General features: G+C 48.6%; 1 protein-coding gene across 1 annotated transcript in view; it reads left to right on the top strand.

Annotated features, from left to right (window-relative positions):
* Positions 1–23855, top strand: part of FAM174B (family with sequence similarity 174 member B) — a 25178-nt gene that overhangs the window by 134 nt on the left and 1189 nt on the right. The window contains exons 2-3 of the mRNA XM_015414493.1: positions 27–94; positions 17408–17539. Coding sequence (XP_015269979.1) covers positions 27–94; positions 17408–17539 — 200 coding nt within the window. The remainder of the gene's footprint in view (positions 1–26; positions 95–17407; positions 17540–23855) is intronic.

The following is a 23855-nucleotide window of genomic DNA, read 5'->3' as shown; positions in this document are numbered from 1 at the left end:
TGCTGCGGGAGCTGCCCGCCCTCAAGGCCGGCGTCGTCGGGGCTTGCGCCGCCAGCGCCGCCGTCGTCGCCTGCCTCCTCCTCCGCGTCTTCAGGTGCCCGCGCCGCCCGCCGGGGGGTGGGTGGGGGGAGATGGAGGGAGAAAGGGGGCCCATGGCAGAGGCCGGGCCCCGATCCTGCGCGATGAGTGGGGGGCTGCCGGGCCTCGCCCTCTGCTGCGGCCGGGAGGGAGGCCAGGCCGCCGGTCTCCTCCCCACCAACGCTCCCTCTAAGCTGTGGAGTCCTGTGAGCAAAAATTCTACTTTCTGAGCTCCTGGCATGAAAGTTGTGAGCAGGTGATTTGGCTGCTGCATGAATCAGTTTGCCCTGGAGCCGTCCTTCCTGAGCTGAGACAAAAACGTGTGAGCTGGAGGCTGAAAGATGGTGAGCTAGCTCACACTAACTCAGCTTAGAGGGAACACTGCTCCCCACCAACGCTCCCTCTAAGCTGTGGAGTCCTGTGAGCAAAAATGCTCTTTTGTGAGCTCCTGGCATGAAGGCTGTGAGCCAGCGATTTGGCTGCTGCCTGAATTCGTTTGCTCCGGAGCCCTCCTTCCTGAGCCGAGACAAAAATGTGTGAGCCGGAGGCTAAATAACTGTGAGCTAGCTCGCACTCACCCAGCTTAGAGGGAACACTGCTCCCCACCAGTCCTTGGGTCAGTTGGCAACGCTGCATGGGGAGGGGGACGGACGGACTGACGGAGTAGGAACGGAGTAGGAGCTCTCGGTTGCCGGAGGTGTTTGCTAGGGAGGCCAGCCTCCAGGTGGGCCCGGAATTAGAGCTCTAGGGGTTAGGAGCGCGGACTCTAATCTGGGAGAACCGGGTTTGATCCACCAATTCTCCTCCGCATGTAGCCAGCTGAGTGACCTTGGGCCAGTCACAAGTTCTCTCGGAGCTGTTCTCTCCAGGGCAGTTCTCGAGAGAGCTCTCTCAGCCCCACCGACCTCCCAGGGTGTCTGTGGTGGGGAGGGGAAGGGAAAGGAGGTTGTAAGCCACTCTGAGACTCCTTCGGGTAGTGAAGGGCAGGGTAGAAACCGAATCTCCTCCTCTCCAGACTACAGAGATCAGCTCCCCTGGAGAGGGAGTCTACAGTTGCACCTTAAAGACTAACCAAATATGGGGCAGGGTAGGCGCTTTCCTGAGTCACTGCTCACTTCTTCAGATACCGCATGTTTGGTGAGTCTCATAGTTATTCAGGTGCTCCTGGACGCTTGCTCTTTTTTGCTGCTACAGACAGACTCACACGGCGACCCGTCTTGACCTGTCTCCTGGAGAAAATGGATGTTCCCAAGGGTGACCTGTATAGTGTTGTACAGTCCACCGAGGTCCCCGTCCTCCCCGGGCTCCATCCCCAAATCTCCAGGAGTTTCCCAACCTGGATCTGGCAACCCTGCCCCCTCCGGTGCTGGTGGCCGGTGGGACTTTGCAACCTCAGCAGAGCCGGTTTGGTGTAGTGGTGAAGTGCACGGACTCTAATCCGGGAGAACCAGGTTTGATTCCCCACTCCTCCACTTGCAGCTACTGGATGACCTTGGGCAAGTCATAGTTCTGTCAGAGCTGTTGTCTCAAGGGCAGTTCTGGAAAGAGCTCTCTCAGCCCCACCAACTTCACAGGGTGTCTGTTGTGGGGAAGGGAAGGGGAAGGAGTTCGTAAGCCTCTCTGAGACATCTTTGGGTAGTGAAGGGCAGGGTATAAATCCAATCCCTTCTTCTTCCTCTCAGCTGAGTTAGTGTGAGCTAGCTCAGTTTTTTAGCCCCTGGCTCACACATTTTTGTCTTGGCTCAGGGAGGAGGGCTCCCGAGCAAACTAATTTATGCAGCAGCCAAATGGCTTGCTCACAATTTTAATGCCAGTAGCTCACAGAGTAGAATTTTTGCTCACAAGACTCCACGGCTTAGAGGGAGCATTGCTGCCTAGTGCATTTCATGGCAAGGGGGGGGGGTAATAGTGCAGTAGAATATTTTAACATACGTTTTTATCCCTTCATCCTTGCAAGAAATATGGAGTGGTGTACAGGGGTCTCCCTTTAGATGTTAAGTTTCGGTGATTCCACTGTGTGTAATGGAAATTATTTTTATTTGTTTTACTCCGCCGATGCCCCACCTTCCTCCCCGACGGGGGACCCAAAGTGGCTGACATCATTTCCCCTCTTCTCTGTTTTATCCTCACAACAGCCTTGCAAGGTAGGCTAGTCAGAGGGGGGGGACTGCTTCGAGGTCATTCAGCAGCTTTCGTGGTGGAATGGGGATCTGAACCCAGTCCCCAGTCCAACACTGTACCCCACTAGCTCACAAGAGCTCCGTAATTTTTACAAGAGCCCTATAAGGTAGTCCGATATGTATTTCCTCCATATTGCATGTAGCTGAGCTGAGGCAGACAGATCATGGCTTGCCTCAGACCGCCTTGCAGGAAGATTTGTTTATCAAGCTCCTTTTGAGTACACGGTGTCCTTTGCTTGTGTTTTCTTGGGACTATGCACAGTGCCCTTGCAGAGTAGCCCAGTGGCATGCAGTGTTCCCTCTAAGCTGAGTTAGTGTGAGCTAGCTCACAATTCTCTAGCCTCCGGCTCACACATTTTTGTGTCCGCTCAGGAAGGATGGCTCCAGAGCAAACTCATTGATGCAGTATCCAAATTGCTTGCTCACCACTTTAATGCCGGTAGCTCACAAAGCAGAATTTTTGCTCACAAGACTCTACAGCTTAGAGGGAACATTGGTGGCATGTTCCCTCTAAGATGAGTTAGTGTGAGCTAGCTCACAGTTTTCTAGCCTCTGGCTCACACATTTTTGTCTTAGCTCAGGAAGGATGGCTCCAGAACACACTGATTTATGCAGCAGCCAAATTGCTCGCTCACCACTTTAATGCCAGGAGCTCACAAAGTAGAATTTTTGCTCACAAGACTCCACAGCTTAGAGGGAACATTGCAGAGGACGGAACTGGCTTCCAGAGCTGGTGGTTTGTGGAAGGTTTCCTGGCCAGAATACTGAGCGCTTTCTCTATAGCGCTGTCCTGTCTTTTGAACACTTTGCTTCTTGCGAGTTGAAATTGCTTTAAAATATGAAATCTGGACCCTCCTCTAACTAGCAGACAATGCTTCCAAGCTCTTCAGTGAATTTCACATACATTAGCAGTCCTTCAACCGTGCCCGAAAGGTAGGCCAGCGTTCATTATTTTTGTGTCGCGGAGTACAGAGGCAAAATTAGAACCTGGGACTTGAGGGCTTGCAGTTTAGCTCCTACGCTCCTTGCAAGGAGACGTCTGTCCCATCAGGGATCTCCTCCACTGTATTGGGGAAATGACTTTCCTCTAAAATATTCTCATTCCAACCCCCCCCCCCGATCAGACGAATTGGAATTCCGCAAAGACACAGAGGGAGGGTCAGAATCCAGTTCTTCCCAAGGAGAATCTTCCCTCCTGCCTCATTTGCATTCCTCCTCTTAACTTTTGCATTACTACAGCCCCCCCCCCAATCTCATGTTTTAGAACGATTTCCTCCATCTTTGAACCATCGGTGACTGCTTGGGAGGGAGCGTTGATGGAGTTTGTGGGGAGAACCTTTTGCTGATGGAGAGAAAACGGCTGGGGGGAGTTTACCGTTTTGTTTATTTACACCAGTCTTACATCACCCGTCCACCCAACTTAGGGTCCTGGAGGCGGTGAATAATCAGAACCACTACAGCCGCGGTCACACGCACTAAAGAATCCACTTCTAATCCACTTCCAGTGCACTTTCCAACTGGATTTTTTACTGTGTAAACTGGCAGAATCCAGTTGTAAGTGGATTGAAAGTGGATTGTTTAGAGTGTGTGACCACAGCCTACAATAAGCTTTGAAAAGTACACACACACAGAGAGAGTTAAAAGTAACAATTAAGCAACAGTTTAATAACAAAAAACCCCCACTAAACACCAAACAATTAAAAAACAATTAAACATCAACAGGGATGAAGGTCAGAGAGGGAATGCCCAATAACCACTCCAGTCAATAGTTTGGCGGCAGCATTCTTGACCTGCTGTAGTTTCCAAATGCTCATCAAGGGTAGCCCCATGTAGAGCACATTGTAGTAGCCCAATAAAGTAGTTTTTACTTTTCATGTTGTTAGTGGGCCTATTTTTAAATGTACTACATTTATTGCCCCCCCTTTCTTGCCAAGACTCAAGAGGGATTGCAAAATATTTTTTTCAAAATCAAAACAGCATAAGACATAATAAACAGTGCAGTAAGACTATGCTTACAGAACCGGAAAACAAATGCAAACAAAAAGAAAAAAGGGGGTGGGGGAACCCTGCCTGAGGCATGATAATGCACTTCTGGTTGTACAACTTTCATTTTTAACCTGTATAATTTTTTTCAAATTATTTTTGGACCTCACTTTTTTGCCCTGGAAAGGTAAATTTGGTTTTGGTACTATATTGCAAAAAGAGCCTTGTATTACTGAACATGTCTTCCTTCCCACTTTGTTATACATGATCTTAACCAAGCAGTAGAAATGACAGTTTCCAGTATAATAAAATAATAAATTGGGAGCGGGGCAGGGTGAGCTTGAGGGAGCAGACGGACCTAGTGGGGAAGCTGAGAAGGAAAGGAAGGCCATGCGCGGAGATCGGGGCCCTTTTAATCCGAATGTGGCCTCCTCTGTTCTGCAGTGGTGGTAAGGAAAACGCTCTCCCAGAGCAGGATTAAACCATCATGCTATCAAGCAGCCGATGGTCCTGTGATTCTCTACCACCGTCCTCTTCTGCTTATCTGAAAATGGCCTGCTGGGCTATGCAGAAGGCCCCAGGTTCGATCCCCAACATCTCCAGTTAAAAGGACCAGGTAGGAGGTGATGTGGAAGAACTCTGCCGGATACCGTTTTATTTATTTATTTATTTATTTATTAGATTTCTAGCCCTCCCTCCCCTGCATAGCAAGGCTCTGGGTGGGTTCCAACAGTACAATGAATTACAATAAAATTATCAACACGATATCGAGCATCTGTTAAAATGCAATTGTAACGTCATTTCATTTACGGTGCCAATTGATATGCTTCTCCTGGCTCCACGCTACCTATGTACATGATAGATGGCAACCAAGGATCCCTCTAAGCTGCGGAGTCTTGTGAGCAAAGATTCTACTTTCTGAGCTCCTGGCATTAAAGTTGTGAGCGAGCGATGTGGCTCCTGCATAAATCAGTTTGCTCTGAAGCCCTCCTTCCTGAGCGGAGACAAAAATGTGTGAGCCGGAGGCTAAAAAGCGGTGAGCTAGCTCACACTAACTCAGCTTAGAGGGAACACTGAATTGGCAACCAGTGTTACAGGAGGTGGATAGACAAGTGAAACCTAATCAGGATAAAAGCGCATGTCAGGGGGGGGAGGACAGTGCTAATAGAATTCCACTGCCTCAGTCGTGGGCTTGGTGGAACATCTCCGTTTTGCAGGCCATGAGAAACTGTAGTAAGTCCTGCAGGGCGCAGATCTCTCTTGGGAACATACGGGGAGAGGCATACGTCTCCACCCAAAGAGTGATGAACACATGGAACTCACTGCCACAGGAGGTGGTGGCAGCTACAAGCATGGGCGGCTTCAAGAGGGAATTGGATAAACATCTGGAGCAGAGGTCCATCAGTGGCTCTTAGCCACAAGGTACAGATAGGAACTCTCGGTCTGGGGCAAGTGGTGCTCTGTCTTCTTGGTGCTTGGGGGGGGGTCAACAGTGGGAGGGCTTCTAGTGTCCCGGCCCCACTGCTGGACCTCCTGATGGCACCTGGTCTTTTTGGCCGCTGTGTGACACAGAGTGTTGGACTGGATGGGCCGTTGGCCGGATCCAACATTGGCTTCTGTTGGTCCCTGACAGTGTAGGGCTTTAAATGTCAAAAACTTGGAGAGCCGCTGCTAGTCTGAGTAGACAGTACTGACTTTGATGCAGCCAGGGGGCTGATTCAGTGTAAGGCTGTTTCATGTGTCCGTTTGGGGGAACCTCAGATGTTCCCGGAATGCAGTGTGCAGTTGGCTAATGGCACTGCAACCAATGTTCCCTCTAAGCTGTGAAGTCTTGTGAGCAAAAATTCTACGTTGTGAGCTACTGGCATTAAAGTGGTGAGCAAGCAATTTGGTTACTGCATAAATTAGTTTGCTCTGGAGCCGTGCTTCCTGAGCTGAGACAAAAATGTGTGAGCTGGAGGCTAAAAAACTGTGAGCTAGCTCACTCTAACTCAGCTTAGAGGGAACACTGACTGCAACCAGCATTTATTGATCTGTTTGTTTGGTTGGTTCATTTATTTCCTGCCTTTTCCTCCCCAGCGGAGACCCAAAGTGGCTTGCCGCATTCTCCTTCCCTCTATTTTATCTTCACAACAACCCTGCTGGGTAGGTTAGGCTGAGTGTGTGTGGCTGGCCCAAGGTCACCCACCGAGCTTCCATGGCAAAGCGGGGATTCGGACCTAGGTCTCCCCAGGTCCTAGTCCGATCCTCTAACCACTACACCACACTGTTGAGCCAGGGAGGCATTTGTGAATTTCCTGCATTGTGCAGGAGGTTGGACTAGATGACCCTGGAGGTCCCTTCCCACTCTATGATTCCGTGGTTATGTCCACAGTCCTTTTGCAGTTCTTGGGGCCTCCCAACAAAAAACAAAACTGGTTGGGAAAAGCCACGTCAGGGTTGGCTCGCCTCCCTGTTTTTCTTTCAGGAAGCATCTGTGAGCCCAAATAGCCTTCTGGGAAATATTGCAGGAAGCCGCTCATGGGTCTTTCCTGAAAAAAGGTGCCCTCGGAATTCTTTATGGGGACGGGGTGTGTGTGTGTTGTAATCTTCCAGAGAATCTGCCCTGCTCGCGAGCCTCGCGCACTGGGGGCCTGAGTAAAACCATTCAGCAGTGTGTTCCTAAGAGCCGGTCTTTCTGGCCGGGTGAGTCACCGCTCAGCCGCCTCTCTTCAAAGGACAGGGTCACCCAGCCCTGTTGTAGCCTGTGGGAGAATAAGCAACTCAATAGTGCAGTTCAGTTCTTTCAGTTTGCCCTGGGTCACTCCCGCGTGACTGTCGTCTGGGCCGTACCCTCGGAATGGTCAATCTGGTGCTGGAGAATGCATTCGGGTCACAGCCGACTTATGGCAACCCTGTCGGGTTTTCAGAAGAAGAAGAAAAGAGATTGGATTTATACCCTGCCCTTTACTACCCAAAGGAGTCTCAGAGCGGCTTATAAACTCCTTCCCCTCCCCACAACAGACACCCTGTGAGGTAAAAGAAGAAGAAGAGATTGGATTTCTACCCCATGGCCCTTCACTACCCAAAGGAGTCTCAGAGCGGCTTACAAACTCCTTTCCCTTCCCCTCCCCACAACAGACACCCTGTGAGGCAGGTGGGGCCGAGGGAGGTCTGACAGAAACGGCTCTTTTCCAAGAACAGCTCTTACCAGAACTACGGCTTTCCCAAGGTCATCCAGCCAGGTGCAAGTGGAAGAGTGGGGAACCAAACTCGGTTCTCCCAGATTAGAGTCCGCGCACTTCACCACTACGCTTTTCAAAGCAAGAGACGTTCAGAGGTGATTTGCCCTTGCCTTCCCCGGTGGTCTCCCATCCAAGTACCTACTAACCAGGAGAGATCCTGCTTAGCTTCCAAAATCTGATGAAATGGAGCTAGCTTGGGCCATCCGGATCGCGGTAGTCTGAACTGAGTTTCTGCCAAATCGTCACTTGTTAGAGCATAAATATTTGCAGTGGCCTGGGAAAGCGCTGCAGAGTAGTGGCTTCTCTAGACTTGTACGCAAGCTTCCGTAGGGGTTCAAAGCCATTCCCATTCCTCAGGAAAGTGTGGGAGTGAACACTTTTGTAAGGAGGACCCAGCGGTTTTTAACAAGGAATTCGCAACCCCCTCTGCAGTCACCCCCCTCAAGCCACAATCATACACATTTGTAGTGCCGAAGTACAGCTGTAAGCCAGTTTGGCATAGTGGTTAAGAGCAGGGAACTCTAATCTGGAGAACCGGGTTTGATTCCTCACTCCTCCACATGCAGCCAGCTGGGTGACCTTGGGTCAGTCACAAGTTCTCTCCGAGCTCTCTCAGCCCCACCTACCTCTCAGGGTGTCTGTTGTGGGGCGAGGAAGGAAGAGGAGATTGTAAGCCGCTCTGACACTCTGAGTGAAGGGCAGTGTATAAATCCTTCTCCTCCTCCTCCTCCTTCCTCCTCCTCTTCCTCCTCCTCCTTCTTCTTCTTCCTCCTCCTCCTCCTCGCCTGGAGAGAAATCAAGAGTGTTTGTTCTGCAAGCTCTTGAGAAGCTGTTAGGATTTGATTTCCTGAAAAGTCTGGAGGGCTTTACAGAAACCTCAAATTTCCCTTGGACTTTTCTTCAACCCTTCACTTGAAAAGAGCACCAAAACCCCAAAGCAAGGGGGAAAAACCGCAATGTGGCAAACACGTTTTTCCTGTTCTGGAGTAATAATTTAGGCCAGGAGGAATTTTCTTCCGCCTCCGCCTAGGAAGAATCCTGCCAATTATTCGAACAGGAAAGGTTTTTGCCTAAGATGCTGCAGATGAATTGCAGTGGAGGGGCTGTGGCTCAGTGGCAGAGCATCTGCTTGGCATGCAGAAGGTCCCAGGTTCAATCCCTGGCATCTCCAGTTAGAAGGATCAGGTGGCAGTTGGTGATGGGAAAGACCTCTGCCTGAGACCCTGGAGAGCTGCTGCCAGTCTGAGTAGACAATTCTGACCTTGATGGTCTGATTCAGTATTCAGCAGCTTCAGGCGTTCATCTGAGGATGCTGGATTCCATACTTAGATGTGCAAAGAAGAAGAGAGAAGATATTGTATTTATACCCCGCCCTTCACTACCCAAAGGAGTCTCAGAGCGGCTTACAAAATCCTCTCCCTTCCCCTCCCCACAACAGACACCCAGTGAGGAAGGTGGGGCTGAGACAGCTCTCTCGAGGGCTGCCCTGGAGAGAACAGCTCTGAGAGAACTTGTGACTGACCCAAGGTCACACCAGCAACTGCATGTTGCGCAGCCAAGACCACGGCCACACATCCCGGAAAATCTACAGCATCTAATGAACTCCGGCCGTGAAAGCCTTCGGCAACATATAGCTGCTATTCATAGTGCATTGGCCTAATTATTTCAGAGACTGTGTGAAACTTGTGTGTGTGTGTGGGGGAAGCAGTGTTCCCTCTAAGCTGAGTTAGTGTGAGCTTGCTCACGGTTTTTCAGCCTCCGGCTCACACATTTTTGTCTTAGCTCAGGAAGGAGGGCTCCAGAACGAACTAATTGATGCAGTAGCCAAACTGCTCTCTCACAACTTTAATGCCCGTAGCTCACAAAGTAGAATTTTTGCTCACAAGACTCTACAGCTTAGAGGGAGCATTAGTGGGGAGTAAGTTAAGGGTTTGGCCACCAAATGAGAAGGGAGCACTCACTGGAGAAGACCCTGATGCTGGGAAAGATTGAAGGTCAAAGAAGACGGGGACGGCAAAGGATGAGATGGTTAGACAGTGTCATAGATGCAACAAACATGAAATTGAGCAAACTTCAGAGGATGGCGGAAGACAGGAGGGCCTGGCGGGATCTGGTCCATGGGGTCGCGAAGAGTCGGACTCGACTGTGCGACTGAACAACAACAAAGTTAAGGGTAATTTTCTTCACTTGCAGCTGCTGGATGACATTGGGGAAGCCATAGTTCTGGCAGAGCTGTTCTGTCAAGGACAGTTCATGGAAGAGCTTTTTCAGCCCCACCTATAAATCCAGTCTTCTTCTCCTCCTCCTCCTCCTCTTCTTCCTCCTCCTCTTCTTCTCCCCCCCCCCCAGTGGGCCTTATTCTGTTAGTTGGTGATGCTGCGGCCGGGCAGTGGGTACCCCCAGGACGTTTTTCCTTAATGGGGCCAAGGTTGGCATCTGGAACCCTTCAGGCGGCTCACCACCAAAGGGACCAGGCAGTCCAGGCTGGCGTGCCAACGCCTGGCGATTTCACCGTCCCATGACTATACGGTTGGGATCAGCGGTTCTTCATGTGACTCCCTGCTCTTCCCCGGCAAAGAGTCCAAACAGGGATCTGTTTCCCTCCCAGATGGCTGCTTGATCGTGTCCTCAGATGTAAGTTGAAGCTCGCTGGGAGGGTGCCGGAGGCCTCGGAGCAGGGAGGTGTTGGAGGAGAGGCCTGCTAACCAGTGCTCCCTCTAAGCTGTGCAGTCTTGCGAGCAAAAATTCTGCTTTGTCAGCTCCGGGCATTAAAGTTGTGAGTGAGCGATTTGGCTCCTGCATGAATTAGCTTGCTCTGGAGCCCTCCTTCCTGAGCTCAGGCAAAAACGTGTGAGCCGGAGGCTAAAAAACTGTGAGCTAGCTCACTCCAACTCAGCTTAGAGGGGACCAATGCTCCCTCTAAGCTTTGGAGTCTTGTGAGCAAAAATAACTATGGTCAGGGGCAATGCTTCCTCTAAGCTGTGGAGTCTTGTGAGCAAAAATTCCACTTTGTCAGCTACTGGCATTAAAGTTGTGAGCGAGCGATTTGGCTCCTGCATGAATTAGCTTGCTCTGGAGCCCTCCTTCCTGAGCTCAGGCAAAGACGTGTGAGCCGGAGGCTAAAAAACTGTGAGCTAGCTCACTCCAACTCAGCTTAGAGGGGACACCGCTCGGGACCAATGCTCCCTCTAAGCTTTGGAGCCTTGTGAGCAAAAATAACTTTGGTCAGGGGCAATGCTTCCTCTAAGCTGTGGAGTCTTGTGAGCAAAAATTCCACTTCGTCAGCTACTGGCATTAAAGTTGTGAGCAAGCAATTTGGCTGTTGCATAAATTGGTTTGCTCTGGAGCCCTCCTTCCCGAGCCGAGACAAAAAATGTGTGAGCTGGAGGCTAAAAAAACGGTGAGCTAGCTCACACTCACTCAGCTTAGAGGGAACACTGCTCAGGACCAACACTCCCTCTATGCTTTGGAGTCTTGTGAGCAAAAATTCTGCTTTGTGAGCTACTGGCATTAAAGTTGTGAGCGAGCGATTTGGCTGCTGCATGAATTAGCTTGCTCTGGAGCCCTCCTTCCCGAGCCGAGACAAAAAATGTGTGAGCTGGAGGCTAAAAAAACGGTGAGCTAGCTCACACTCACTCAGCTTAGAGGGAACACTGCTGCTAACCGACCGCTGAGCCGTGGGTACTTACGCATGCTCTCGTGCACAGAAAAGGGAGTGGAAACGGAAGTTAGGAGCTCTTCCCCCCCCCCAATGGTGTTTCTCCTCCTTCTCCTAGAACTGCAGCCTGCGATGCAGAAATTCAACAGGGGAAGCTCCCTGTACTGCACCTGCAGTTCTGAAAATCCCACCTTTGTTGTGGGCAGCTGTTGACGGCGCAGGAGCGGGATTAATAAGGAAGGTGGCAACTCTGAATTGACCTGAGATCCATCAAGCGAACCAAAAGAGAAGGGCGGGCGGGGGGGGACAGCCTTAGGAAGCAGCAGGGTTGGGTACCCAAAGGGTGGGTGAGAGAGAAAAAAAATACTTAGAGAAATAAATTGGAAAAAAGTATATGTCCTAAAAGAAATCGACCCTGACTGTCCCCTGGAAGGCCAGATAATGAAACTGAAGCTCAAATACTTTTGGCCACCCAATGAGAAGGGAGCACTCACTGGAGAAGACCCTGATGCTGGGAAAGATCGAAGGTCAAAGAAGACGGGAACGGCAAAGGATGAGATGGTTAGACAGTGTCATCGATGCAACGAACATGAAGTTGAGCAAACTTCAGAGGACGGCGGAAGACAGGAAGGCCTGGCGGGATCTGGTCCATGGGGTCGCGAAGAGTCGGACTCGACTGTGCGACTGAACAACAACAAATATGTATTTATTACAAAGTGCGCTGAAACTAAACTTGAAAAGCATTGGCACAATCTGCCCTGGAAGTGGCCAATATTTGAACCAAGAAGTCCTATTATATATAAAGAAGAAGAAGAGATTGGATTTATACCCTGCCCTTCACTCGGAGTCTCAGAGCGGCTTACAAACTCCTTACCCTTCCTTTCCTTCCCTACAACAGACACCCTGTGAGGTAGGTGGGGCTGAGAGCAGCTCTTTCGAGGACTGCTCCTGAGAGAACAGCTCTGAGGGAACTTGTGGCTGACCCAAGGTCATGACGGCAGCTGTATGTCGAGGAGTGGGGAATCAAATGCGGTTCTCTGAAATTGGAGACCATGCTCTTAACCACTACTCCAGACTGGCTCTCAGTTTGATACATATATGCTCACTTTGAGAGTTTTGATATCCATGGTCAGAAAGAAGTATTAAGCCTGCATTCCTTGGATGTGTAAGCTTAAAAGTTTAAGATAACTCACATACAACCCAATTCTTTTGCCACACAGGGTATTTGGAATCCCCTATAATCAACCTGCCTTGGCATTAACATGTGTTTATATGCTATAGTGTGCATGTATATACAATAATTTGACCACTGAGGAAGGCCAAAATGCGGTTTAATGTGGTTCAAGGTTATCAACCTAGATATATTGAATTATTGGTCCTGCTTTATTGGTTTCAAGGCTTTCAACCTAGAAATATCGAAATGTGCCAGGTTATATAGATTCAGGTCTTCCTAGTTCAAATATTTGCCACTCCCAGCGCGGATTGTGCCAATTTCAAATTTCATTTCAGTGCACTTCGTAATAAATATGTATATTTTCTTCATTTATTTCTCTAAATATTTTTTCTCTCACCCAGCCTTTGGGTACCCAACTCTGGAATCCATATAGGCCACTGTTCTGTCTCTAGCAGTTGCCAACTTACCAGGTGGAGGAAGATCGGCCTGCTCTTGCGCCTTAAATAGCAGCTTGATGCACAGAAACTGGCAGAGAGAGTTTTAATAACGTTATAGCCGGGAGTACGGTAATGCTTTTGAATGCCTGTGGCTTCCAGTTGCCCACAGACATAAGATCTTGTCTCTGACGTTCTGTTCTGCCGGCCGCAGGATTAGGTAGCCAGCCAAAATTTGATTTTCCCAGTGTTCCTGGCAAGCTCTCAAAGAAGGCACAGAAAGAACAGTCTAGGTCGCGATGAGCAAATATTCCTGATAGAGCCGTAGATCACCTAGCGAGGGGTGTTTTAAATTCAGAACCAGAGAGAAATTCCATCAGGAATTTTACTGTGCTTGATCTGTGTTTGTGTCGAGCCGTTAAAAGGATTTTTCCTATAAAATTGCGTTCAGCCTACGTAAAGTAATATTTTAAAACATACACGCAAACGAAATCAAGCATGTGTTAAATGAACTCAGAGTAGTGTTTTCAGGTCACAGAGGGTGTGATTCTAATCCATTTCGCGGCACGCTTCCACATTAGATGGAAAAATCTGCGGCTGGTTTTCTCAATGTTTTCGTTCGCAATGAAAAGCAGACGGGCCGGAGAAAGTTCGGCTGGAGTAGTTACGGGAACAGGAGGGGTTCACTGTGCCCTTGATGCCAGGGCCTTCCTGGAAACCCACACCATTTTAGTATGATGCTGGCAAAGCTAAGAAAATGAGGTGGGTTGACTTTGCACCCCCCCCCCAAGCTCCGGGGAAACGTTAGAGGTGTTGTGTTTCCAAAGTGCACACGGCTATCCTGCAGCACAGTTTAAATGAGCCCCTGCGGATTTGCCCAGGGACGCTCTTTATTTTGTTACCTTGGTATTAACGGAAATCAGGCGTTAACATGGCATTGAAAGAAGACAGGCACCATTATTCTCTTTGTCTTTACCCTACCAGGGCTAATAGCAGTTCTGTGTGCCTGATTCCTAATGATCCTTTTCACCAGCCAAAGTAAGCTGGTCTGCTGCCGTACAGATAGGGCGGCCAGCTCCTCCCTGGCCACCGGCGGGGGATTTGGGGGGGGGAGTCAGCTTGCCAGATCTAGGTTGGGAAACTCCTGGAGATTTGGGGGTGGAGACTAGAGATGTAAAATTCCTGGAAATTTTGAAGCTCGGAAAAAAAAACGGGTTTTTTCGGGGGGAAACGGAAATTTTCGGAAAAATTGAAAAAATGCCATATTAGCACTTCTTTTGTCTTTTCTAGATTGAAAGTCATTCTGTTACTTTAGGAACATAAAATATGACTACGGACATTTTTACTTGGCATGAAATTATCACAACTAGCATATTAAAAATATAGTGTATCCAAACAATTATTTCAAACAGAATACCCACCCACGTGCAGAAACAAAACTGAAACCTTTTTTATTTTCTTCTGACAATCGCACCTCCTAAAGGAAGAAATACATCTTGTTCTTGCATTGGAGAGTTCAGTTTGTAACCTAAGACTTGCTTGTCCTCAGTGCACAGAAATTAGATCAATCTGATCATATATATATGATTTGGAAAATATTTGAACACCTGGTCTTTTTTTTAATTTACATTTTTATTGGTTTTAACAAATAACAAGTAACATGTAAGTCTAATACATTAATGTAGTAACAACGTTTTTACAGAATGAAACTTTTCCAAATCCAAGTACAATACATCTATATTTCAAACAGACTTAACTGCAATGCTTAACAAATCATGCCATCTGAAGGTCTCTTGGTTCTGATATTTATGTTTCTATAGGCGAGTATAGTTCATGTATAAAATAATCTTATATAAGAAAGTTTTACGAGATATAGTCCATAATTGATCACTGAAGTGCAAGAACATTTATAACCATTTACACCTGGTCTTAAAATATTTTATTCATCATGTTAAAATAAAACGTTCCATAATCAATTTTTTTCCCCTTTTTTCAATTTTTCCAATTTTTTGGAAAAAAACCAAAAAGGCTTTAGGAAAAAAACCGGGTTTTTCCGGTTTTCTCCTGGGCCTTCACATCTCTAGTGGCGACTGGGGCCTCAGTGGGGTACAAGGCCACAGAGTCCACCCTCCAAAGCATCCCTTTCCTCCAGGGGACGTGATCTCTGTAGTTTGGAGATGAGCTGTCATTCCGGGGGATACCCCAGGTCCCACCAGGAGGCTGGCCTCCCTACTTATGGAGAAGATTCCCCTGTTCTTTCCGTTTGCGCGTTCCTCTCCTGCCCTCTGTTTCCAGCTGACCAACCCAACTGCGATCACACACACGAAATAGTCCACGCTCAGTGCACTTTCCAACTGGATTCTACTGTGTGAGCGGGCAAAATCCAGTTGGAAAGTGGATTGGATTATTTCGTGTCTGGTGGCCACAGCCCAATTTTTATCATCGGTAGTATGAATTAGGAGCTGTGGTGGCTCAAGTGGTTGAGACGCCAAACTGTAGACCGAAAGGTCGGTAGTTCGGCAGTTCGAGACCCGAGTGTGCCGCGTGACGGAGTGAGCTCCCGTCTCTGGTCCCAGCTCCTGCCAACCAAGGAGTTTGAAAGCAAGACATTGCAATTAGATAAATAGGTACCGCTTCGGTGGGAAGGTAACAGCGTTCCGTGCGCCTCGGTGTCTAGTCATGCCGGCCACATGACCACGGAGACGTCTTCGGACAGCGCTGGCTCTTCGGCTTGGAAACGGAGATGAGCACCGCAACCCTAGAGTCGGACTCGACTGGCTTTCGGGCAAGGGGGACCTAGTAGGAGTAATCATCATGTTAAAACACCGTAGCAATATCCTGAGTACCAATACTAATAATAGCAATTGTAATAATAATGATGACGATGTGGCAGAAAGCCAGCCAGAGATGGAGGGAGAAGGGGGCGTGGTGATGGAGGTGCGGTCGTTTGCACCTTCCTTTCCATGTTTTCCCAAAACTGCTTTGGGTACAGTCCTCCAGCAGAGATCATACAGGTTTGGGGGAAATTGCAGCGGAGCTGTGGGAAGCCCAGAGGGCTGGCAGAAGCAGTGAGCTTGAACCCCCCAGGGATGCTCACAAGCATATATCTGTACAAACAAGCCTTCAGAAGGGGTTTCTAATCCCATGCGAGTCTGATCAGTCCCTGAAACTCATCAACTAAGATTTCTTTAACAGCTTGACAGGCACTAATTCTAGTTAATAGCACTGTTAATTGGGAGAATCAACAGAATTACAGCGTGGGATGCCGTTGTCTCCTTATCAGCTGTCTCAAAAAAACACACACCCACCATATTATTTGGGAGGGGAAATTAGCTAGTTGTACGCAGGCAAAATGGGGCCATGGTGGCTCAGAGGTTAAGACGCTGAGCTGCAGACGGGAAGGTCGGTAGTTCGGCAGTTCGAGACCCGAGTGCCGCGTGACGGAGCGAGCACCCGTCTCTGGCCCCAGCTCCTGCCAACCTAGCAGTTCGAAAGCAAGAAATTGCAAGTAGAGAAATAGGTGCCGCTTCGGTGGGAAGGGAACAGCGTTCTGTGTGCCTTGATGTTTAGTCATGCCGGCCACATGACCACGGAAACATATTTGGACAGCGCTGGCTCTTCAGCTTGGAAGCGGAGATGAGCACCGCAACCCTAGAGTTGGATTCAGCTGGCTTTTGAACAAGGGAAACCTTTTCCTTTACCTTTCTGCAGGCAAAAGGGCCCAGGTTTCTGTCCCTGAACTTGTTTCCATTGCCCTGTTTTCACGATCTCCAAAACAAGTCAACGAATGTGAAAGAGAGCCTCCCTAAACATGGGCAAAGTGCCTGTTAGTTTCCACTGAGTTCAAGCCTTGGCAGGATTGACCGTCTGCACCTGTGTCATGTCCAAAACCATCCAGGGGCTACCCTAGGAACTGCTATCTTACGCTGAGCTTGTTGTGATGTCATGACATTGTGGGTAGAGCTAAGTAGACACCGCCCATTAGTCTCTCTTCCCCCTTGTGCCACCCTTATATATTATGCACAGCTTCTTCCAAGGGTGCAAAGTGGCAGACTAGGATTGGGGAGGCCCAGGTTTGAATCCCCACCTGGCCATGAAAGATTGCTGGGTGACCTCAGGGCAGTCACATACTCTCAGCCTAACCTACCTAGCGGGGTTGTTGTGAGGAGAAAATGGAGGTGAGAAGAATGATGTAAGCATTTTGGGTCCCAGCTGGGGAGGAAGGTGGTAGGAGCCAGTTTGGTGTAGTGGTTAGGAGCGCGGACTCTAGTCTGGGAGAACCGGGTTTGATTTCCCCACTCCTTCACATGCAGCTGCTGGGTGACCTTGGGTCAGTCACAAGTTATTTCAGAGCTGTTCTCTCAAGGGCAGTCCTCGAAAGAGCTCTCTCATCCCCACCTACCTCACAGGGTGTCTGTTGTGCGGAGAGGAAGGGGAAAGAGCTTGTAAGCCGCTCTGAGACTCCTCCGGGTTGTGAAGGGCGGGATATAAATCCAATCTCTTCTCTCTTCTACTTCTAAATGAATTACATAAGTCAGTGATGCAGCCCCGTAGCAGCACACAAGGGATAAATAGCACGTACCGTTTGTGAGGTGGGGGCGGTTAAAGAAATGTTGCTCTGTTTTAGCTTCCTCTGTAACAAAACTTTGGTGTTTTCCCCCACTCTTTCTTTAAAGGTCTGGCCGGAAGAAGAAGAAAACCCGAAAGTATGACATCATCACCACTCCGGCAGAACGGGTCGAGATGGCACCGTTGAACGAAGACGACGAGGAGGAGGAAGATTCCACAGTGTTTGATATCAAATACAGGTGATCTGGGCGTGGTTGCCAACTCCGGGTTGGGGATTTCAGGGAGATTTGGGGGTGGAGCTGGGGGGAGGGAATGGAGCTCTGCAAGAATGTGATGCCCCAGAGCCCCCGCCCCCCCCGCCAAAACTGCCGTTTTCTCCATTTTTTCTGTCGTCTGGAGATCCCTCGGAAATTTAATCCTGGGAGAACGCCGGGCCCCAACTGGAGATGATCAAGTTTATATCTGGGATCTATCCATTACCTCCTACAATCGGAGCGGCTCCTCGGCAGCCCATTTCAGGCACAGAACAAATCGATTTGCTTTTGCAGGGAGAGGCCAGGTTCATTGCCTGGGTTTCGTCCCCTTCTTGGATTTGCTCTCATCAATACACAAGTGAAATCCATGTCCTGACAACGCCGTACCAGGAGTAGCTTTTGAGCTAGCTCAGAAACAAGCTTTTTGCAGAGACTGGAAGGGAAACATAAGAACATAAGAGAAGCCAATGCTGGATCAGGCCAATGGCCCATCCAGTCCTACACTCTGTGTCACACCGTGGCCAAAAACACCAGGTGCCATCAGGAGGTCCAGCAGTGGGGCCAGGACATTAAAAGCCCTTCCACTGTTGACCCCCCCCCAAGCACCAAGAAGACAGAGCATCACCTGCTCCAGAACCCTTATCTATACCTTGTGTCTAATAGCCACTAATTCCCTTTTGAAGCCGTCCATGCTTGTAGCCGCCACCACTTCCTGTGGCAGTGAATTCCATGTGTTAATCACTCTTTGGGTGAAGAAGGACTTCCTTTTATCTGTTCTAACCCGACCGCTCAGCAATTTCATGGAGTGCCCACGAGTTCTTGTATTGTGAGAAAGGGAGAAAAGTACTTCTTTCTCGACCTGCTCTATCCCATGCATAATCTTATAAACCTCGAGGGAGGGATGCAGTTTTTAAAATTCAGCCTCGTTTCATCTTTCCTCCAGGGAGCTTAGGGCACCATATGTGCCTCCCCCCCGTTTTCTCCTCACAACAACCCTGCCAGGTAGGCCAGGCAGAGAGAAAAACAGACTGGGCCAAACTAACTCAGCTTCATGGCTGAGCTGGAGATTAGACTCCCAGTTTGGTGTAGTGGCTAGGAACGCGGACTCTAATCCAGGAGAACCGGGTTTGATTTCCCCACTCCTTCACATGCAGCTGCTGCTGTGACCTTGGGTCAGTCACAAGTTCTCTCAGAGCAGTGCTCGAAAGAGCTCTCTCAGCCCCACCTACCTCACAGAGTGTCCCTTGTGGGGAGGGGAAGGGAAAGGAGATTGTAAGCCGCTCTGAGACTCCTTCGGGTAGTGAAGGGTCGGGTATAAACCCAATCTCCTCCTCTGCCTCCTCTTCCTCTCCTCCTCCTCCTCTTCCTCTTCTCCTCTCCTCCTTCTTCTTCTTTCCAGGTCTTAATCTGACACTGTGATCACTACACTGCATTGGTGACAGAAAAGGACAGAGCACCCCCTGGTGGTCTACGAAGCATTCGGTCATGACAGCTGGTGTGGTGGTTTGAATCTCAGGCTGAGAGACCCGAGTTCAGATCCCCACTCTGCCATGGAAGTTCAGTAGGTGGCCTTTGGGGGCCAGTCACTCTGTTGTAGTCCGGTCTACCTCACAAGGTTGTTGTTCTGAGGAGAAAATTGGAGGACGGGAGAATGATACAAGCTGCTTTGGGGTGGAGATAATCAGCACAGACAGGCGGAGCGGAAAATCTCCCCATCATTACAGAACAGAGGGGATTTCACAACTTTCCCGGCCTATCAGAGGTATGTGGCCTAGTGGTTAGCGTCTCTGAGGTCCAGGGTTCGAATCCCCTTTGGCATAACTTAGATTGAAACAGAGTATGTTATTTTTAAGCCAGCAGATGGGGGGGGGAGGGAATAGTGATATGGGACAGAAGTGATTCCATTTTGGAGGCATTTAGACAGTTCAGTAGTACCAGTCACTACAAAACGATCCCAGAGAACTCGTCTTGTATGATTAGGGAAAACACTGTGAGTGTTTTCGTTGAATCCCCAACACCGCCATGGAAGCTCACTGGGTGACTTTGGACCAGTCTCTCTCTGTCTTTATAAGCACGGCCTACCTCAGGGGGTTGTTGTTCTGAGATAAAAGGGAAGGGAGCACAGTGTTGCTAAGCCCCTTTGGGGTCCCCATTGGGAAGAAGAAGAAGAAAGAGAAGGGACTGGATATATACCCTGCCCTTCACTACCCAAAGGAGTCTCAGAGCGGCTTACAATCTCCTTTCCCTTCCCCTCCCCACAACAGACACCCTGTGAGGTAGGTGGGGCCGAGAGAGCTCTTTCGAGGACTGCCCTGGAGAGAACAGCTCTGAAAGAACTTGTAACTGACCCAAGGCCACACCAGCGGCTGCATGCAGAGGAATGGGGAATCAAACCCAGCTCTCCCAGAGCAGAGTCCGCACTTGTAACCACTACACCAAACTAGCTCTCTAGAAAAGCGGGACAGAAATTTTCTTAAATAGATAAATAAACAGAGTTGATGGAACAGTGTCCATCTTTCTTTGCAGTGATAAATAAGAGAATGGTTGCTTTGGAGAGCGAGGGGGTTGCGGTGTAGGCAAATGCTTGCCAGGATTAAGGAACTGGTTTCCTCACGTGCAGGTCTTCTGAGGGGCAGCAGGAGAGCATGTTGGACTCTGATCCCGATCCTTGCCGATTTCTGGGCCAGCCACCATCTCTTGGCCTGACCCACTTTTCAAAGCGGTCGATATAAGCTGATGCAAGAAATGCCACGGCTTGGGTGCTTTTCCCCCAGGGCTGTCTGTTGAGGGTGTTTTGTCCCTGTTAGTAGCAGAGGTGGCCTTCTCTGTCATTCCCCTTCCTCGGAGCGTGTCCTTCCCAAAGTGTAATAGCCCTTTGCTAGCTGGAACAGAGAGCTGCTTTGGGAGTCTGCAAGATGAAGGTGTTTTGCTCTCCGGCGTAATAGCTTTCGTTTGCAAGAATACTGTGGGCCTCTGCTGTCTGGCGTGAGGCTAAATTGCCGTCGGCGGTGTGGCCGTCGTAGACGTATTTATCTTTCCTCAGGCAGATCTAGTGCCCGGTTGGAGGGCATCTTTTATTCTCTTCTGAAGGGGGAAGAGTTGACAGCCACTCACTGAATCGCTTATCTGCAAAGGCGCGACAAACAGCTCGGTGTTTTGGGGACACGGTAGAAGTATCTCCGAACCCAGAAGGTCGGACCAGAAGCGGCGGGTTGAAATGAAATCGAAAGAGTTTTCTGCTAACCTTTAGAAAGAACTTCCTGACAGCTAGAAGTGTCCGAGGTAAAATCGGGGAGTTGGAGTGCTTGGTGTCAGAGGGAAAAATAGACATTGTGGGTATTTCTGAAACTTGGTGGGATGAGGAAAATCAGTGGGACACAGTGATTCCCGGTTATATATTATATCGGAAGGATAGGGGGGGAAGGGTTGGAGGTGGGGTAGCTCTGTATGTCAGAGAGGGTATAAAGTCTAGAAAGATTGAGAGGCTAAGTGAATTGGATTCACTTCTGGAAGTTCTATGGGTTGAAATAGGGGGGCCAAAAGGAAACTTAACACTGGGAGTTTGTTATCGCCCACCAGATCAAAAGATAGAGGAGGATTATAAAATGATGAATGCCTTAAAGATAGCAACTAGACAAAAACACTGTGTAATAATAGGTGATTTTAACTACCCACACATTGATTGGGTCAATATGTGTTCTAGTCGGGAAAAAGAGATTGAGTTTCTAGACACTCTAAATGACTGTGCTATGGAGCAGATGGTCACGGAACCTACCAGGGGAGAGGCGATCCTTGATTTGGTCCTAAGTAACACTCAAGACCTGGTGAGAGATGTAAAAGTGATTGCACCGCTTGGAAACAGTGATCATAATGTTGTTGAGTTCATCATTTGTACAAATAGAGAATTGGCCAAAAAGACTCACACAACCATTTTTAACTTTAAAAGGGGTAATTTCTCTGATATGAGGGGACACGTGGGGAGGAAACTGAAAGGAAAAGTAGAAAGGGTCAAAACAATTGGGGAAGCTTGGGATCTATTTAAAACTACGATCCTAGAAGCTCAAAAAATATATATTCCGCAGGTTAGGAAAGGCACAAACAGGTATAGGAAAAAGCCTGCATGGTTAACAAACAGAGTAATGGAGGCTGTAAAAAGTAAAAAGAATTCCTTTAAGCAGTGGAAAGCTAGTCACAGTGAGGCTGATAAAACGGAACACAGGCTATGGCAAATAAAATGCAAGTCTGAGGTCAGGCAGGCAAAAAGGGAATATGAGGAGCATATAGCAAAAAACGTAAAAACCAACAATAAAACTTTCTTCAAATACATTAGAAACAGGAAACCAGCCAGGGAGGCAGTGGGGCCCTTGGACGACCAAGGGGTAAAAGGAGTATTGAAGGATGATAGGGAAATGGCTGAGAAGCTAAATGCATTTTTTGCCTCCGTCTTCACTGTGGAAGATGAGAAGTGCTTGCCCACTCCAGAACCACTGATTTCAGGAGGGGTGTTGAAAGACCTGAGTCAGATTGAGGTGACGAGAGAGGAGGTCCTAAAACTGATAGACAACTTAAAAACTGAAAAATCACCAGGCCCAGATGGCATACATCCGAGAGTTCTGAAAGAACTCAAATGTGAACTTGTAGATCTCCTGACAAAGATATGTAATCTTTCCTTAAAATCTGCCTCCATTCCTGAGGATTGGAAGGTAGCTAATGTCACTCCCATCTTTAAAAAGGGTTCCAGAGGAGATCCGGGAAATTACAGGCCAGTCAGTCTGACGTCGATACCGGGTAAATTGGTGGAAACCATTATTAAGGAAAGAATTAGTAGGCACATAGATGAACAAAACCTATTGAGGCAGACTCAGCACGGTTTCTGTAAGGGAAGATCTTGTCTCACTAACCTGTTAGTGTTCTTTGAGGGGGTGAACAAACATGTGGACAAGGGGGATCCAATAGATATTATTTACCTTGACTTCCAGAAAGCTTTTGATAAAGTTCCTCATCAAAGGCTCCTAAGTAAGCTCAAAAATCATGGGATAGAAGGACAAGTCCTTTTATGGATCAAAAACTGGCTAGTTCATAGAAAACAGAGAGTGAGTGTAGGTGGGCAATTTTCTCAGTGGAGGGTGGTAAGCAGTGGGGTACCGCAGGGATCAGTACTTGGTCCACTGCTTTTTAACTTGTTCATTAATGATTTGGAGATGGGAGTAAGCAGTGAAGTGGCTAAATTTGCGGATGATACAAAGTTGTTCAGGGTGGTGAAAACCAGTGAGGATTGTGAGGCACTCCAAGGGGATCTGTCAAGGATGGGCGAGTGGGCGTCAACATGGCAAATGGGGTTCAATGTGGCCAAGTGCAAGGTGATGCACATTGGAGCCAAAAATCCTAAATATAAATACACATTGATGGGGTCTGAACTGGCAGAGACTGAGCAAGAGAGAGATCTTGGAGTTGTAGTGGATAACTCACTGAAAATGTCGAGACAGTGTGTGACTGCAATAAAGAAGGCCAATGCTATGCTGGGGATTATTAGGAAGGGTATTGAAAACAGATCAGCCAATATAATAATGCCCCTATATAAATCAATGGTGAGACCTCATTTGGAATACTGTGTGCAGTTCTGGGCACCACACCTTAAAAAGGATATTATAGCTTTGGAAAAAGTGCAGAAAAGGGCAACTCGAATGATAAAAGGGTTGGAACACTTTCCCTATGAGGAAAGGTTAAAGCGCTTAGGGCTCTTTAGCTTGGAGAAAAGACGACTGAGGGGTGACATGATCGAGGTTTATAAGATTATGCATGGGAAAGAGCAGGTAAAGAAAGAGGTACTTTTCTCCCTTTCTCACAATACAAGAACTCGTGGGCACTCCATGAAACTGCAGAGCGGTCGGGTTAGAACGGATAAAAGGAAGTACTTCTTCACCCAAAGAGTGATTAACACATGGAATTCACTGCCACAGGAAGTGGTGGGTGCTACAAGCATGGACGGCTTCAAAAGGGAATTAGATAAGCATATGGAGCAGAGGTCCATCAGTGGCTATTAGCCACAAGGTATAGCTAGGGGCTCTGGGGCAAGTGATGCTCTGTCTTCTTGGTGCTTGGGGGGGGGGTCAACAGTGGGAGGGCTTCTAATGTCCTGGCCCCACTGCTGGACCTCCTGATGGCACTGGTATTTCTGGCCACTGTGTGACACAGAGTGTTGGACTGGATGGGCCTTTGGCCTGATCCAACATTGGCGTCTCTTATGTTCTTATGTTCTTAAATGTAGGAGCAGGACCAGGGTACTTTAATCCATCAGGGA

The sequence above is a fragment of the Gekko japonicus genome, unplaced genomic scaffold, assembly GCF_001447785.1.
Source record: "Gekko japonicus isolate JY-2015 unplaced genomic scaffold, Gekko_japonicus_V1.1 scaffold324, whole genome shotgun sequence".
NCBI lineage: Eukaryota > Metazoa > Chordata > Lepidosauria > Squamata > Gekkonidae > Gekko > Gekko japonicus.
The sequence above is the reverse complement of the archived record's forward strand: the minus strand, read 5'-3'. Positions and strand labels throughout refer to the sequence as shown.